The sequence below is a fragment of the Dendropsophus ebraccatus genome, chromosome 2, assembly GCF_027789765.1.
Source record: "Dendropsophus ebraccatus isolate aDenEbr1 chromosome 2, aDenEbr1.pat, whole genome shotgun sequence".
In the NCBI taxonomy this organism is placed as follows: Eukaryota; Metazoa; Chordata; class Amphibia; order Anura; family Hylidae; genus Dendropsophus; species Dendropsophus ebraccatus.
The window spans coordinates 89,454,437-89,470,976 of NC_091455.1; the positions used below are offsets into that span (position 1 = coordinate 89,454,437).

Consider the following 16,540-nt stretch of genomic DNA (forward strand, 5'->3'; position numbering starts at 1 on the left):
GAATGACGAAAAACAAGCATGTTGTAGCTTGCCCCAAAACTAGAATTTACAGCCAGTTTGCAAGTAGTCAAGTGAACGTTGTCCCTGTAGATGACATACTGTCACTGAAATAACTAGAAATTTGACAAAAGCAAAAAATTTTAATATGCTGAAAATCAACTAATGGAAATCAGATGTTGCACCCTTAACTTAATATTTACTGCACAAATTTATAAGATTATCATGTGACACAGTAGGTACAATGAGGCAGATTTATCATCGGCGTCCCGGGCGTATGCCACAAAAATTGGCCAATTTATCTCCCCTGAAGGGACAGTGATAGGGTTGTGACAAGGCAGGGAGAGCGTGGCCTCCTCCCACACCTGATTTAATATGGTTTACGTCTGGAAACGGGCATAAATTATGGCAAAAATCTACACCTGCTCCAAAAGCAGGCAATGACAGCCGTGGCCGGTAAGATACTGCTAAGACAATTCTGCTTCTATACTGGTGTCAGAAATGATCAGCAGGTGACGCAGACACCACAGGAGGACACCAGTGGTATGTGTTGAATAGCTTCTTTATTTCTACATAACTGAAACACTATAGCTTTCTCCCGTTAGAGTACCCATTTAGGAATACCGTAACTAAACAATTGGATTATTTCCACAGGTTTTTCTATAGCTATTCCTAAACATATTCCAGTTTATGACTTTAAATACATACTTAACCCTTTAAGGACCGGGGCAATTTTTATTTTTGTGATTTTGTTTTTTCCTCCTTGTGCACAAAAGGCCATAGCAGTTGCATTTTTTCACCTAGAAACCCACATAAGCCCTTATTTTTTGCGCCACTAATTGTACTTTGCAATGACAGGCTGAATTTTTGCATAAAGTACACTGCAAAAGCAGGAAAAAATTCAATGTGTGGTGAAATTGAAAAAAAACCCCACATTTTGTGTTTTTAGTGGATGTGTGTTTTTACACCGTTCGCCCTGGGGTAAAACTGACTTGTTATATATGTTCCACAAGTCGTTACGATTAAAACGATATGTAACATGTATAACTTTTCTTGTATCTGATGGCCTGTAAAAAAATTAAAACCATTGTTTACAAATATACATTCCTTAAAATCGCTCCATTCCCAGGCTTATAACGCTTTTATCCTTTGGTCTATGGGGCTGTGTCAGGTGTCATTTTTTGCGCCATGACATGTTCTTTCTATTGGTACCTTGATTGCGCATATACGACTTTTTGATCGCTTTTTATTAACATTTTTCTGGATTTGATGCGACCAAAAATGCGCAATTTTGCACTTTGGGATTTTTTAGCGCTTAAGCAGTTTACCGTACGAGATCAGGAATGTGATTAATTAATAGTTTGGGCGATTACGCACGCGGTGATACCAAACATGTTTGTTTATTTATTTATTTACTTTTATTAATAACCTGGGAAAAGGGGGGTGATTCTGACTTATTAGGGGAGGGGGCTTTTTATTAATAGCAACACTTTTTTTTTTACTTTTACACTTATACTAGAAGCCCCCCTGGGGGACTTCTAGTATAAGTGCTCTGATCTCTCATTGAGATCTCTGCAGCATAGATATGCTGCAGAGATCCATGAGATAGGCACTTGTTTACTTCCGGCTGCTGCAGCCGGAAGTAAACGAGTGCCGAGCCGGGGGCGGCGCCATCTTGGAGCGGTCCCCGGCCGGCTTCAGTTACGGAGATCGCTCCTCCGGGATAACATCCCGGAGGAGCGATCTCCCCACTAGACACCAGGGATGACGCTGCGTCCGGTAATCGGATGCAGCTGTCAACTTTGACAGCTGCATCCGATTACTGTATTAGCGGGCACGGCGATCCGACCATGCCCGCTAATACCGGCGGTCCCGGAGGAGCGATCTCCCCACTAGACACCAGGGATGACGCTGCGTCCGGTAATCGGATGCAGCTGTCAACTTTGACAGCTGCATCCGATTACTGTATTAGCGGGCACGGCGATCGGACCATGCCCGCTAATACCGGCGGTCTCGGGCTACAAGCGGCCCCGCTCTGAACGTCCTTACCGACCGCAGGGCGTAAATATACGCCCGCGGTCGTTAAGGGGTTAAAGATGTAACTGGAGAGTAATATTGATGACATTGCACACAAAATATGGTATGAGAAAAAAAGTGTCCTAAGAGGGTCACTGAATACGCAATACTTAGAAGTCGTCCTTGGTCAGATTGCTGGGTCATGTGTAAGTCGTGACAAGTGAGACATGCATGGGATAAAAGGCTTACATTCTTAAAGGAAGCATGATATTGATGTTTACTTTTAATCTCCCAAGAACTCTTCCCACTCTGTGAAAAGCAATGATGTGAACACAGAGCTATGAGAGTCATGGGTACTGAATAAGAATCTACCTATGTATTACAGGATAAAATGGTGATGAAAAGAATTAGAAAAATCCATTAGCTGAGCTGCTTTTTATTGGAAGTACAAATTTAGTTTTGCTGAAAATCTACATGGATAATGAAAGACATGCTTGCTAGTTAATATAATGGAAAAAAAAAACTCAAGTTCATAACCCTAAATTGATCCAATCTATGCATTTGCTTAGTAAAGACGTTAAAGCTTGGAGTACTCTGCTAATCTGAACAATCCCTTGGCAATTCTTGTTATGTATACGATCTGGAATACTTAATCAGCAGGAATATTTAGACAAAGTAAGAGATTTCATTTTAGTTGATCCAAAGCCATAACCATGACCTTAAGCTACTTATTACAAAGAGGTAAAGACAGATATACTTTTCTTGCAGCCAAACAAAGGCATTTGGATGCAGAGTGGTTGAAAGGATTAAAATTATTAGGGGGAAAAAATCAGCCCAACCCAATGCTGATGTGTCTTCTTAAAGATGCATCGTTTCCTTAACCCCTTAAGGACAGAGCCAATTTCGATTTTTGCGTTTTCGTTTTTTCCTCCTTGTGCTTAAAAGGCCATAGCACTTGCATTTTTCCACCTAGAAACCCGCATGAGCCCTTATTTTTTTGCGTCACTAATTGTACTTTGCAATGACAGGCTGAATTTCTGAAACCAGAAAAAAAATTCAAAGTGTGGTGAAATTGAAAAAAAACCCCGCATTTTGTTTATTTGGGGGAAATGTGTTTTTACACCATTCGCCCTGGGGTAAAACTGACTCGTTATGCATGTTCCTCAAGTCGTTACGATTAAAACGATATGCAACATGTATAACTTATATTGTATCTGATGGCCTGTAAAAAATTCAAACCATTGTCAACAAATATACGTCACTTAAAATTGCTCCATTTCCAGGCTTATAGCGCTTTTATCCTTTGGTCTATGGGGCTGTGTAAGGTGTCATTTTTTGCGCCAGGATGTGTTCTTTCTATCGGTACCTTGATTGAGCATATACGACTTTTTGATCGCTTTTTATTACAATTTTTCTGGATTTGATGCGACCAAAAATGCGCAATTTTGCACTTTGGGATTTTTTTTGCACTGACGCCGTTTACCGTGCGAGATCAGGAATGTGATTAGTTAATAGTTCAGGCGATTACGCACGCGGCGATAGCAAACATGTTTATTTATTTGTTTACTTTTATTAATAACCTGGGAAAAGGGGGGTGATTGAGACTTTTATTAGGGGAGGGGGCTTTTTACTATTAACAACACTTTTTTTTTAACTTTTACACTTATACTAGAAGTCAGGGGGGCTTCTAGTATAAGTGCTTTGATCTCTCATAGAGATCTCTGCAGCATAGATATGCTGCAGAGATCCATGAGATAGGCACTCGTTTACTGCTGCAGCCGGAAGTAAACGAGTGCCGAGCCGGGGAGGGCGCCATCTTGGAGCGGTCGCCGGCCGGCTTCAGTTACGGAGATCGCTCCTCCGGGATAACATCCCGGAGGAGCGATCTCCCCACTAGACACCAGGGATGACGCTGCGTCCAGTAATCGGATGCAGCTGTCAACTTTGACAGCTGCATCTGATTACTGTATTAGCGGGCATGGCGATCGGACCATGCCCGCTAATACCTGCGGACCCAGGCTACAAGCGGTACCCGGGATCGCCGCGGTTCAGAGCGCGGCCCCGCTCTGAACGTCCCTAACGGCATCAGGGCATAAATATACGCCCTATGTCGTTAAGGGGTTAAAGAGACTGTGCCCTTCAGAATTTTTTTTTACATATCAGACAGACCCAATAAGGGTTTTGATTGCCCAGGGTCTCAACTCTCAATCAAAACATTTGAAATTTCGGTCTGACCAATCTCTAGATATTACCAAGAGGAAGAGTGCTGCATTTCACTTCTTGGCTGGCCAAATTCTCACCCCACCTGCACTGGACTGGCTCAAAGACTTATCGCAGCAAGCTGGAAAGTAAAGCAGGTGACTGAACACTTCTCCCAATACCTAGGGATCAGTGTCTGTGGGTGACCCAACGCAATTATTATTATTTATTTATAAAGCGCCCTTAATTCCAGAATGCTATACAATAGATAGGGGTAACAAGCAGGAACAATACATGATCAACGCATTACATGAAGGCAAAAGACAGGCTGGTACATGGGGAAAGAGTACCCTGCCCGTGAGGGCCTACAATCTATAAAGGTACGGGGAGAGAAACAGGAGGTAAAGTGCAGCCAGTCAAGTGTGATGCAGAATTATAGGTTGTAGTCTAGTTTGAAGAGATGGGTTTTCAGGTTACTTTTGAAGGACTTGATGGTTGCAATCAAAACTTGTCTGCCTAAAAAGTTTTTCTAAATGACAGAGACACTTTAAAACTTTCAGGAGTGGGTCAATTTTTTCTTAAAAAGGGTAAATGAATTGAGTGTTATTTTGGATGTTTGTTTTGACCTTCAGAATGCGCATGGGAATTGATTTGCATCAAGATTTAATCCTCACCTACTAAATCGCTTCATTGTGTATCCCTCCTGCTTTGTCTTTAATTCTGGTGCTTTATGGGATGGCAAAAGACATTTGGACTAAATAACACCTTGCTGCTGAAACTACTTCTTGATTCCCATGGTAAATACCGGCAGGGTAATTGGAGGTGAGGCTTTATTTAAAACTAGCACACAAGTATGCCGATCTTAACACATGTCCCCCATAGAGTATGACCACATGCAGCTTAAAAGTTCAGATTTTCAGTATGCTATTTCAGGAAAATCCACAGCACTAACAGTAGCAGTAAAGCGCTTTATTTATGGCATATTCTACAAATGGAGAACTCTACAGATTGACAATTTATCAAACCTTGCCAACAACCACCAACCAACCAGATTCCATCCTTTATTTTTTAAAGTTTTTTTTTTTATAGAATTAAATTATTATATTATTATTATTATTATTATTATTGTAGCTACTTTCCTATTCCCTTGCACCAATGTTTAATAAATCTACCGTTTTTGTTTTGTTCTGTTTTTTTTGTTTCCTTTTTTTTAAAACTGGTACTGAGTCGTCAGTTAGCTGGCAACTGTCACGCCATCATCTCTGCTTACAGCTACCATGACGGGACTCGGATGGACCTCTTCTTACACTGCATGCATGGAGTATTTTGTCTCCTCATAGATAAGTACAGGCAGCAAAAAGTCTCATTACAGAAGGTTTTTCCATAACGTTGATCTGGTTTGGGAGTCTGTGTGAGCCACCTAGCACTTGTCCCTTAAGGCAGCGTTTCCCAACCGGGGTGCCGCGGCACACTGGTGTGCCGTGAGAACCCGCCAGCTGTGCCGCGGGATCCCGGTCGGAAATTAGAAACTGTCCCTTTAATATCCCTAGAAGCTGCGGCCGCGCAGCTTCTAGGGATATACCGATGGATTGATGTTCCGCCCGCTCACACAGTGAGCGGGCGAAACATTCAATCGCGCACAATGTCAGAGCAGGACCTGTCAGCGTCCTGCTCTGACATTGACTCCCATAGGCCGCGGCACTTCATGCCAGCAGCCTATGGGAGGCCGGGACGTGACCTCTCCGGCAGGCGTGATGATGTGACGTCATCACGCCTGCCGGAGGTTCAGTCGCCGCGGCTCACAGGACGGAGCCTGAAGAGGAGGGAGAACACACAGCGCCGATTAGGTGAGTATGATGGTTTGTTGTTTTTTTTTTTTTAAAACTATTGGTGCATATTCTCATACTGCAGGGGGCATTATATGGGGGCATACTGCAGGGGGCATTATATGGGGGCATACTGCAAGGGGCATTATATGGGGGCATACTGCAGGGGGCATTAATATATGGGGGCATACTGCAGGGGGCATTAATATATGGGGGCATACTGCAGGGGGCATTAATATATGGGGGCATACTGCAGGGGGCATTAATATATGGGGGCATACTGCAGGGGGCATTATATGGGGCATACTGCAGGGGGCATTAATATATGGGGGCATACTGCAGGGGGCATTAATATATGGGGGCATACTGCAGGGGGCATTAATATATGGGGGCATACTGCAGGGGGCATTATATGGGGGCATACTGCAGGGGGCATTATATGGGGCATACTGCAGGGGGCATTAATATATGGGGGCATACTGCAGAGGGCATTATTAATATATGGGGGCATACTGCAGAGGGCATTATTAATATATGGGGGCATACTGCAGAGGGCATTATTAATATATGGGGGCATACTGCAGGTGGCATTATTAATATATGGGGGCATACTGCAGAGGGCATTATTATTATATGGGGCATACTGCAGGGGGCATTATTATTATATGGGGGCATACTGCAGGGGGCATTATTATTATATGGGGCATACTGCAGGGGGCATTATTATTATATGGGGCATACTGCAGGGGGCATTATTATTATTATATGAGGGCATACTGCAGGGGGCATTATTATTATATGGGGCATACTGCAGGGGGCATTATTATTATTATATGGGGGCATACTGCAGGGGGCATTATTATTATATGGGGCATACTGCAGGGGGCATTATTACTGTATGAGGGCAAAGCAGGGGGCACTTGTACTCTGGCCTCATGGCCATAGTACTTCTCATTGTACCCCTTTATACTGCAGTTATATGAGCCACATAATTATCAGCACCATATACTGTGGCTATACAGTGCACATCACCACAGTATATGGTGCTGATAATTATGTGCTCATATACGTGGGACTGTATGTATGAGTTTTCATGGGACTGTTATATATATATATATATATATATATATATATATATATATATATATATATATATATATGGGAATACATGGCACTGTATGTATGAGGTTACATGGGATTGTATATATGAGGGGGTTATCCTTTTTTATTTCACTTTTTTTAAAATGAATAATTTATTGAAAGGATCTCTGCCCGGCATATGTCACTCTTGAGGGCTTAAAAAGCAGCTCTTGTGGTGATAAGAAGCTGATTTAAAACCCCCAAGAGTGAACTCCGTGAACTATATGTATAATATGTACTGTTTTAGTGTCATTTTGTGCCATTTTGGTTGGTGGTGTGCCCCGGGATTTTTTAAGTATAAAAAGTGTGCCGCGGCTCAAAAAAGGTTGAAAATCACTGCCTTAAGGGATAATGGTAATCCCTGGCACTATGAGTCCGACATGAGCTATAACTAGTCAGCTTACTCTTTTCTGGTTTATTGTTGTAACCCCATTGTTATTACCGCCACACAGGGCATTTATTGTATATTTGGTGTGTTCTCTGATATTGGGTTTAAGATATCTGGCACTTTCTCTCTAGTTTATTTTGTGTATTGACCTCCCTGATGAACCCTGTACTAGTACCCATATTCCTGGCCAATTGTTTGATAGGGTGACAATAGAAGAGTTTCTAGGATAAAGTTGAAGATGGGGACACCTATTTAGGGGTGGTTGCTGATTAGGCAGAGTAAGGGCCCTATTCCACCGGACGATTATCGTTCAGATTATCGTTAAATCGTTCAAATCTGAACGATAATCGTTTGGTTGAAATGCAGTTAACGATTAACGACCGAACGAGAAATCGTTGATCGCTTTATAAGACCTGGACCTATTTTTATCGTTGCTCGTTCGCAAATCGTTCGCATTGAATAAGACATCGTTCGGTCGTTCGCAATAGATACGAATGCAATAGCGAATAAATAGCGAAGAGAAACGATCGCAATTACGATCATAAGTAACGATTATCGTTCCATGGAAATGACCGAACGTTTTCAGGTCTTTCGCAATAGCGGTCGTTTGAGATCGTTAATCGTTAACGATTATGCAAACGATAATCGTCCGGTGGAATAGGGCCCTAAGGTACCTTGCTTTTTAGGGTTTTAAAAGGGGTAGTCTAATTTTTTTAAGACCTACCAGTACGATATTGTTTTATTAACTGTTTTCTACACCATGATCTCTTTTTTTCTGTGATTTCTTTGATTCCTTGATTAGTAGCATATATTAAATGGGGTTGTTATATATCCCGATTTTCTTTGAGATCTGCATTACTAACCAAATCATGTGCCAAAGCTGGAGGACACAGCCTCATCCACATGTAGCAACCATATATTGACACACACCCTAAACAAATTACTTCTTTTCCCCCCATGTCATGTGTGAATAGGTAGATTTTTTTTTATTGTATAACAGGGATGGCAACTTTTTTTTTTTTCGATGTAAGTGTACCATTTACAAAACGCCTTTATGGTGTGTTCACACCTACAGGATCTGCAGCTGATTTTCTGCAGCAGATTTCATTTAAATAGCTGAACACAGCATCAAATCTGCTGCAGATCTGCTGCAGATCCTGTAGGTGTGAACGCACCCTTAAGGAATATATATATGGGAATATAATCATACATGTCTGATGATCAGTCACTTAATTTGAAATATTTTATTTATTGTGGTTTGAAATATGAACCAAAGAACACTCTTATCACAAAGTAAAACGTATCACATGGTGTAATCTGTCTGTGAAGGAAAAGGGTCAAATAAGGTACTTCAGTCATCACAATGCAGCAGTTAATGAAAAAAAACAGCAAATATAAAGTGGACCAAATCTACGTATTCACTGGACTGCATAAGCAGCAAGGGAATCTCTGGTTTCAGCCTAATGGATAAAACATTACACATGGCACATTTTGACTTCCACGCTTTGACACATGGGAACAGAAGAATGTTAGAACTTGATTGAAAGTGATGTGGTAGCCTTGCACTTTAATTTCATCACTCCCTGGCAGGGTAGCAGCCCATGTGTCTCCTTTCATATAGAAGCTTTAAAATAGCAGCACTGTATAGTCAAATAATGAAATGGAGAGTTCTAGTTTACTCCAGCACAATAACAAAAATACATAAAAGAAAAATGTCTGAATATATTGACACCCAACTGAACCAGGACAAGACTTTTTTTTAGTCCTTTCATGAAAATAGACAACTGGAAAAGAAATTACAGCTTAAAATAACTTGTGTGCAATCGGTTTGGATCCATTTCTCTATTGACTTCAGTTTTGATCAGTGTTCTTTTTCTCCAAATAACTGATCAGTGGTTGACCGTGCTTTTTTGTACGCTAAAAGTAACCATTTAAAAATGAATATTTTAAATAGACTGCATAAAAGCAGTGTGAACTTATTTACTGAGATGTAACTGGAACATAGAGGTCTGCCCTACAAAAACATCTGGGGAGGGGGGTAAAAATAAAAAAAACCTTTAAACCCTTGCATTGCCAAGAAATTATGTAAAACATCATGCCATTAAATGCAATGTTTAAAGCATCACTGTCAAAGATAAAAACACTTGCAACGAGATAACAGCGAACAGAGGAGAGAAGCGCTCAACCCTACACTTTTCCCAGCTTCAATCATAGGTGTGGGTCTAACCACCCAAACCTAGACTGATGAAAACTCTTGACATGTCTGTGTAAGTGCATATTAATAAAGTGGACCTACTTTGGCTGTTCTTATGCGTAACCCATGTAGAAACTGTATATTTGGTCATTATGAAGTAATTTTGGTTCAGGACAAAGCAGTAACTCATTCCCAAACATTGCCTTGCCCTCCTAGAATATTGTAAACGAAAAGAAAAAAAATGTACAAGTATTATAGTCCCACAGCAGCCCATGGAGACTATGCAGTCTCAAAGTAAAGTAATAGTAGCACGCATATTGCGCATTTCGGGACTAAAATCGCTTAGGGCTTATTCCCACGTCCTGTAAATTACAGGAGCTTCAGACAGGGAAGCTCTGTAAGAGTGCAACGCGTTCAACGCTGCTGTGCAACGCGTTCAACGCTGCTGTGCAACGCGTTCAACGCTGCTGTGCAACGCGTTCAACGCTGCTGTGCAACGCGTTCAACGCTGCTGTGCAACGCGTTCAACGCTGCTGTGCAACGCGTTCAACGCTGCTGTGCAACGCGTTCAACGCTGCTGTGCAACGCGTTCAACGCTGCTGTGCAACACATTCAACTCTGCTATGTTGCTACCTCAGCTCTGCTATATCTTGTGGATATCAGCTCTACTACATCATGGACCAATCAGGCATAAGCATTGCATGATGGGAGATGTAGTTTCATGGCCGATGCCATGTTGGATATAATTCGGCTTTTTAAAAAACTCATAACTATGGAACGGAAGCAGCTAGAAAGACGGGAGACGGCTCAAAATTCTCAGGGGGACTTAGTAAGACCAGCTAGGTTTGGGAGCATTTTTTTTTTTTTTAGCTCTTGGGGGGGGAATACCCCTTTAAGTACACACCAATTTTGATGGATTATATTTTTATACGGTCCAACATAGGATAGATTTATTTTTTCTTTTAAATATTGTCCTGTTTCTTTTCCCCCCTTGTTCTAAAAAAATAGTTCTTTTCTATATATTTTCAGTGCTTTTTCAAAAGCATTGGCAATGACATGTTACTGGGTACTTTCTTTCTCATAGTCTTTCAATAAGATCTTGTGTTTGGGATAAAAATACCTCATAATCACTGTTGATTCTCTGTAAACGTATGAACTGCCCATATGGGACCATGTTTTTTTACATAGTGGGGGTGTAAAAGCATTATTCTTAAGGGTGCCTTCACACGTACAAGATTTGCAAGAGATTTGATGGCGCACATTTGAACCTGCAGCAGATTTGATGGCCTAGATTAGATTCAAAGCAAATCTGCAACTTCAAATCTGCTGCAGATCCTGTAGGTGTGAACGCACCCTAAGGATGAATTCAATGGATTGACAGATGAAATCAATACATTGTGTATCTTTATCAGTGCGGGCCAGAATTCTCCAGATTGCTACCACAACATAATCATGTCTAATCCTGGAGTACAGATTCACAAAATTTTTGGATGCTAGGACTAAATAGATGAAGCTTTTAAGGTGAAGTGCCACGGTATGCAATCTTGTAGCATATACTTGTATGGACCTATGTGTTAAGCAGAGCCCCACTTGCAGCTCTGATGAGATGTGATTGCACACCTGACTGAGCTCAAACACCTGGAACCAGTAGTACCGTGAGATAGCTAACTCTGGAATACTCATTCCAGTCTGAAAGAGTGCTCTCTTCTGCCCCATCTGTCCATGTCAGGAACTGCCCAGATCAGTAGCAAATCCCCATTTAAAAAAACTCTAGTCCATTGGACAGTTCTGGTCATGGACAGAGGTGGCAGCAGAGAGCACCGTTTCAGATGGAAAAGAAAACTCAACTTCCTGTTGCACATTCAGTAGCTGGAAGGTTTGAGATTTTTAAATAGAAGTCAATAATAAATATAAGTAACTTTCTGGTAGTTGATTTGGGTAAAAAAAAAAAAAAAAAAAAAAATCTCCAGGGTTGCCCTTTACTTTACTATGAGATTGCATTGTTTCTATGGGCAGCTCTAACACTGTGGAACTCCAAAATTTCTTATACTTAATTTGCATTGCTCTCAAGGGCCCTTTTAGGGAGCATCCCATCTGCCTCGTCCCTGCCAGCCTTTCTGACGACCTTGAATAAATATGTATTAGATATGTATATGCATATATATGAGTGAGGAAAAAAAAGAGAGAGATTTCCAAAATAACAGTTGCATTGACTTAATCCTTAAAGAGTCACTGTCGTATTTTTTTTTTTTTGCAGAAATCAATAGTCCAGGCGATTTTAAGAAACTTTGTAATTGGGTTTATTAGCCAAATCTGCCATTATCTGCATGTAAAAAGCCTTTTCCCAGGTCCCCCCCTCCTTCCTCTTTTTCATCCACTCTGAAAAATCTGAAAATTGTGACTTGTTGCAGGAGACGTCCCCAGTCTGTTCTAGGGAGAGGGGAGGGGGGAGGAGGAAGGAGGGAGTTAGCCGGCAGCAGAAAGCAGATAACAGAAGATTACAGGCACGGAGCTGAGTGACAGCTGTAATCCGAGCTCAGACAGGTCACTGGTGAATGTCACAGGAGATATCCCGGGAGGGATTTGTAGATTAACTCTTTGTTGTCCTGTTTTGGTCTTTTCTTTAGCTCTCTCCATAGGAGAACAATGAAGACAGGGGGGAGAGCTTCAAACTGCTTTTTCATGATAAAAATGCATTTTTCGGATAATAAACCCAATTACAAAGTTTCTTAAAATCGCCTGGACTATTGATTTCTGCAAAAAAAAAAATTCACGACAGTGACACTTTAACCTCTTAAGGACATATGACGTACCGGTACGTCATATGTCCGCACTTGCACTTTGAAGTGCCGCGATCCCGGGTGCCGCGAGTAGCCCGGGACCGCTGCTATTAGCGGGCACGGTCTGATCGCCGTGCCCGCTAATTAGCTAATCGGAGGCAACGTTTCCCTGGTGTCTAGTGGGGGAGATCGCTCCTCCGGGACCTTGTCCCGGAGGAGCGATCTCCGTTACTGATGCCGGCCGGGGACGCGTCCAAGATGGCGCCGTCCCCGGCTCGGCACTCGTTTGTATTCGGCTGCAGCAGCCGAAAGCAAACGCGTGCCGATCTCATGGATCTCTGCAGCATATCTATGCTGCAGAGATCTCAATGAGAGATCCAAGTGTATATACTAGAAGTCCCCCAGGGGGGCTTCTAGTATATGTGTAAAAAAAAAAATAAAGTGTTGTTTATAGTAAAAAGCCCCCTCCCCTAATAAAAGTCTGAATCACCCCCCTTTTCCCAGGTTTTAAATAAAAGTAAACAAATAAATAAATAAATAAACATGTTTGGTATCGCCGCGTGCGTAATCACCCGAACTATTAATTAATCACATTCCTGATCTCGTACGGTAAACGGCGTCAGCGCAAAAAAATCCCAAAGTGCAAAATTGCGCATTTTTGGTCGCATCAAATCCAGAAAAAATGTAATAAAAAGCGATCAAAAAGAAGTATATGGGCAATCAAGGTACCGATAGAAAGATCACATCCTGGCGCAAAAAATGACACCTCGCACAGCCCCATAGACCAAAGGATAAAAGCGCTATAAGCCTGGGAATGGAGCGATTTTAAGGAACGTATATTGGTTAACAACGGTTTGAATTTTTTACAGGCCATCAGATACAATATAAGTTATACATGTTATATATCGTTTTAATCGTAACGACCTGAGGAACATGCATAACAAGTCAGTTTTACCCCAGGGCGAATGGCGTAAAAACACATTTCCCCCAAATAAAAGAAATGCGTTTTTTTTTCAATTTCACCACACTTTTGAATTTTTTTCTGGTTTCACAGTGTACTTTATGCAAAAATTCAGCCTGTAATTGCAAAGTACAATTAGTGACGCAAAAAATAAGGGGTCATGTGGGTTTCTAGGTGGAAAAATGCAAGTGCTATGACCTTTTAAACACAAGGAGGAAAAACCGAAAACGTAAAAACGAAAATGGGCCATGTCCTTAAAGGGTTAAAAGAAATCTATATGCATACAGTTTCAGGTAAATATATACTTTTCGAAATCTATGACATACTGTACACGCAATGCATACAGTACTTTTATATACAGATACTACTTAGAGTCCCACATGGTTTCTGACATTTCTTGCTCCCCTATAATAAGTTGAGCTGCAGTAGAGGTCTACGCCTGGGAAAAATGAAATTGAATTCTTAGGCAGCACTGAATATTTTATGAGCAAATTTGAAAGAAACTTACCCTGTATTGATGGAAATGATTTCTATCAGTGGGTTCTTCCTAATCTTTGGCAAATCCAATCGAGCTCCCCCCAACCGTTTTCCATTATCCTTTTTCTGACCCAGCAGTCGCACGGAGTGACCTTCAAATGAATCACATAAATACACAAACACAAGTCACGCTACTTCAGTATCATTCATCTCTGCCACATATATTAATGGCAGCATTTAAATATTTAAAAGAGAAAATAAGAGTGGAGAAAATACATAGAAAAGATCTGCAATAATGTTAAAAACCACAGGGGGGATTTATAACTGTGACACAAGTAATGAGGCTAAAGACAAGATATTACATTACATTTACATTTATGCAGATACCCAGACTTTTGGGTGTCTTAACTGCAGTGCAGACCAGGGATTAACGTATCCACACACTGAGGTAAGTACAAAACTGTGCCATATGGTAGTGAACACACAAACCATACGAAAACATATAATTATTCAACTTTAGTTAGCTTGGGTGCAGACAAGTCTAATGTAGTCATATTACACTTGCCTGATTCACACCTAACTGTGGATGCAATATTAACTAGAAGTATAGCCTTTTTACATTTGTTAAGATGAGACTTCAGCCCAGTGATTGGCTGAGCAGGCTGTCACTCCCGAGATGCAGCCTCTTTCATGCGCCAGCAGCAGTATATTAAAAAAAATACCAAATGCCAAACAACCGTTTGTTGTTATATACAAAATCAATATCTGAACGTAAAATAACAAAAAAGTATAAAATATGTAAACAGCTACATTGTCACTTTGGAGACTGCACTTTGTATTTGGTCACAAAGTATAAATACAAGTAAACAATGTATGCCGTATTAAAGTAGGTATCATCCAAAATAAGTGAGTAAACCAGCGGGAGAAGGAGTCCCCAAACCCCACGTGTCCTATCACTGACAGACTTCTTCAGGAGTGTCACCCAACAGACATGCAATGTAAAAAATACATCAGGTGTCTAACAAGTATCACCACTTTTGAGGAAGCTCAAGAGGAGGAGAGGAAAGCGGTTACTGCATCACTGTTTCTGGAAGCTCAGATTATAATTTCAGAAAAACTGTGTCCCAACAAGAGTTCCAAGAGGAATCTGTTAATGTAATACCCATGACAAATAACAAGAGGTTAGTATCTATCTTTTTTTTTTTTTAAATAAAAGATTCAGAAACATGAAACAGCTGTTTTTTTTCTTCCTTTTTTTTTTTATCAATCATCATTTTTATTCAATTTTCAATTTAACAAAGAAATGGAATAAAGAAAAGTAAGAAACAGTGTGTCTCAATCTTTGCCAACATGTATAGCATGACATCATAGCAACAAATCAACTATACGTAATTTGTCTTGGAATAAGGAGACAACTTCTTCCCAGAACGTTCAGACCAGAGGGCAGGTAAGTTCTCCACAATTTGGGCATGCAATAATCCGGTCTGGATGTTCTGGGGTTCTCGGGAATGTAAACCCATAGGTGGTGTGATGTAGAAAAAAGTGCCATTGTGAGCAATAAAGGGTACACTTCATTAGCAATACTAAGGGCCCTATTCCACAGTAACGATAATCGGCCGGATTCGGACGATTATTGTTTGGTGAAATAGAGAGAACGATCAGCCGATGATCGTGTCATCGGCTGATCATACATTTAGGGCCAGACCTAAAATCATTGTTTCCCCATCGCGCATCGCTACGGCTGAATAGCGGTGCGCGGCGGGCGACCGGCAATTTGACAAGCAGCAGCAGCATACATTACCTGTCCAGGCTTCTTCGCCACGCTGTCTTCATCCCCGGGTCCCGCGCGCTCTATCTTCAGAATGGCCGGTCAGCTGACGAAGCGCTCAGCTAATCACAGGCCGGGACCGCCGCGGCCTGTGATTGGCTGAGTGTGGCCTGTCAGCTGACCGGCCATTCTGAAGATATCCGCCTGGACAGGTAATGTATGCTGCTGCAAGGACATCGGTAACTATGTCCCTGCAGCCCTCGCTCAACGATCATCGAGTCGTGGAATAGGCCCAGTAAATGAGCGCCGATCTAGCAGCGATCTAAATCGTTGATCGGGCCCTCCTCGGCCCATGAAATAGGACCCTAAGTCTGGGCACTCTGAGAACAAAATGGGGGAGATTTATATCTACTCTGTACTTTCATTTGTTTTTGCTGTCCTAGGTCTGTAACCATGAAAAGGGGGCATCCTCTCCGTCTAGAGGAAAGAAGATTTCCCCATCAGCACAGACAGGGATTCTTTACTGTAAGAGCACTGAGACTATGGAGCTCTCTGCCACATGATGTTGTCACGGTCGATTCATTAAATATGTTCAAGGGAGGCCTGGATGCTTTTCTTGAAAAATATATCACAAGTTATGGGCATTAGATTTCTGGTAAAACGTTGATCCAGAGATTATTCTGATTGCCATTGGAGTCAGGAAAGAGTTTTCTCCCTGTGATGAGGCAATTGTCATCTGCCTCATATGGGTTTTTGCCTTCCCCCTGGATCAACACTGTGGGGTTTCTATAGAT

At 41.5% G+C, this 16,540-nt stretch overlaps 1 protein-coding gene across 1 annotated transcript in view; it reads right to left on the reverse strand.

Moving 5' to 3' along the window:
• The window catches only part of CDKAL1 (CDK5 regulatory subunit associated protein 1 like 1), a 679,847-nt gene that overhangs the window by 458,251 nt on the left and 205,056 nt on the right, over positions 1-16,540 (reverse strand). The window contains 1 exon segment of the mRNA XM_069957933.1: positions 14,010-14,130. Coding sequence (XP_069814034.1) covers positions 14,010-14,130 — 121 coding nt within the window.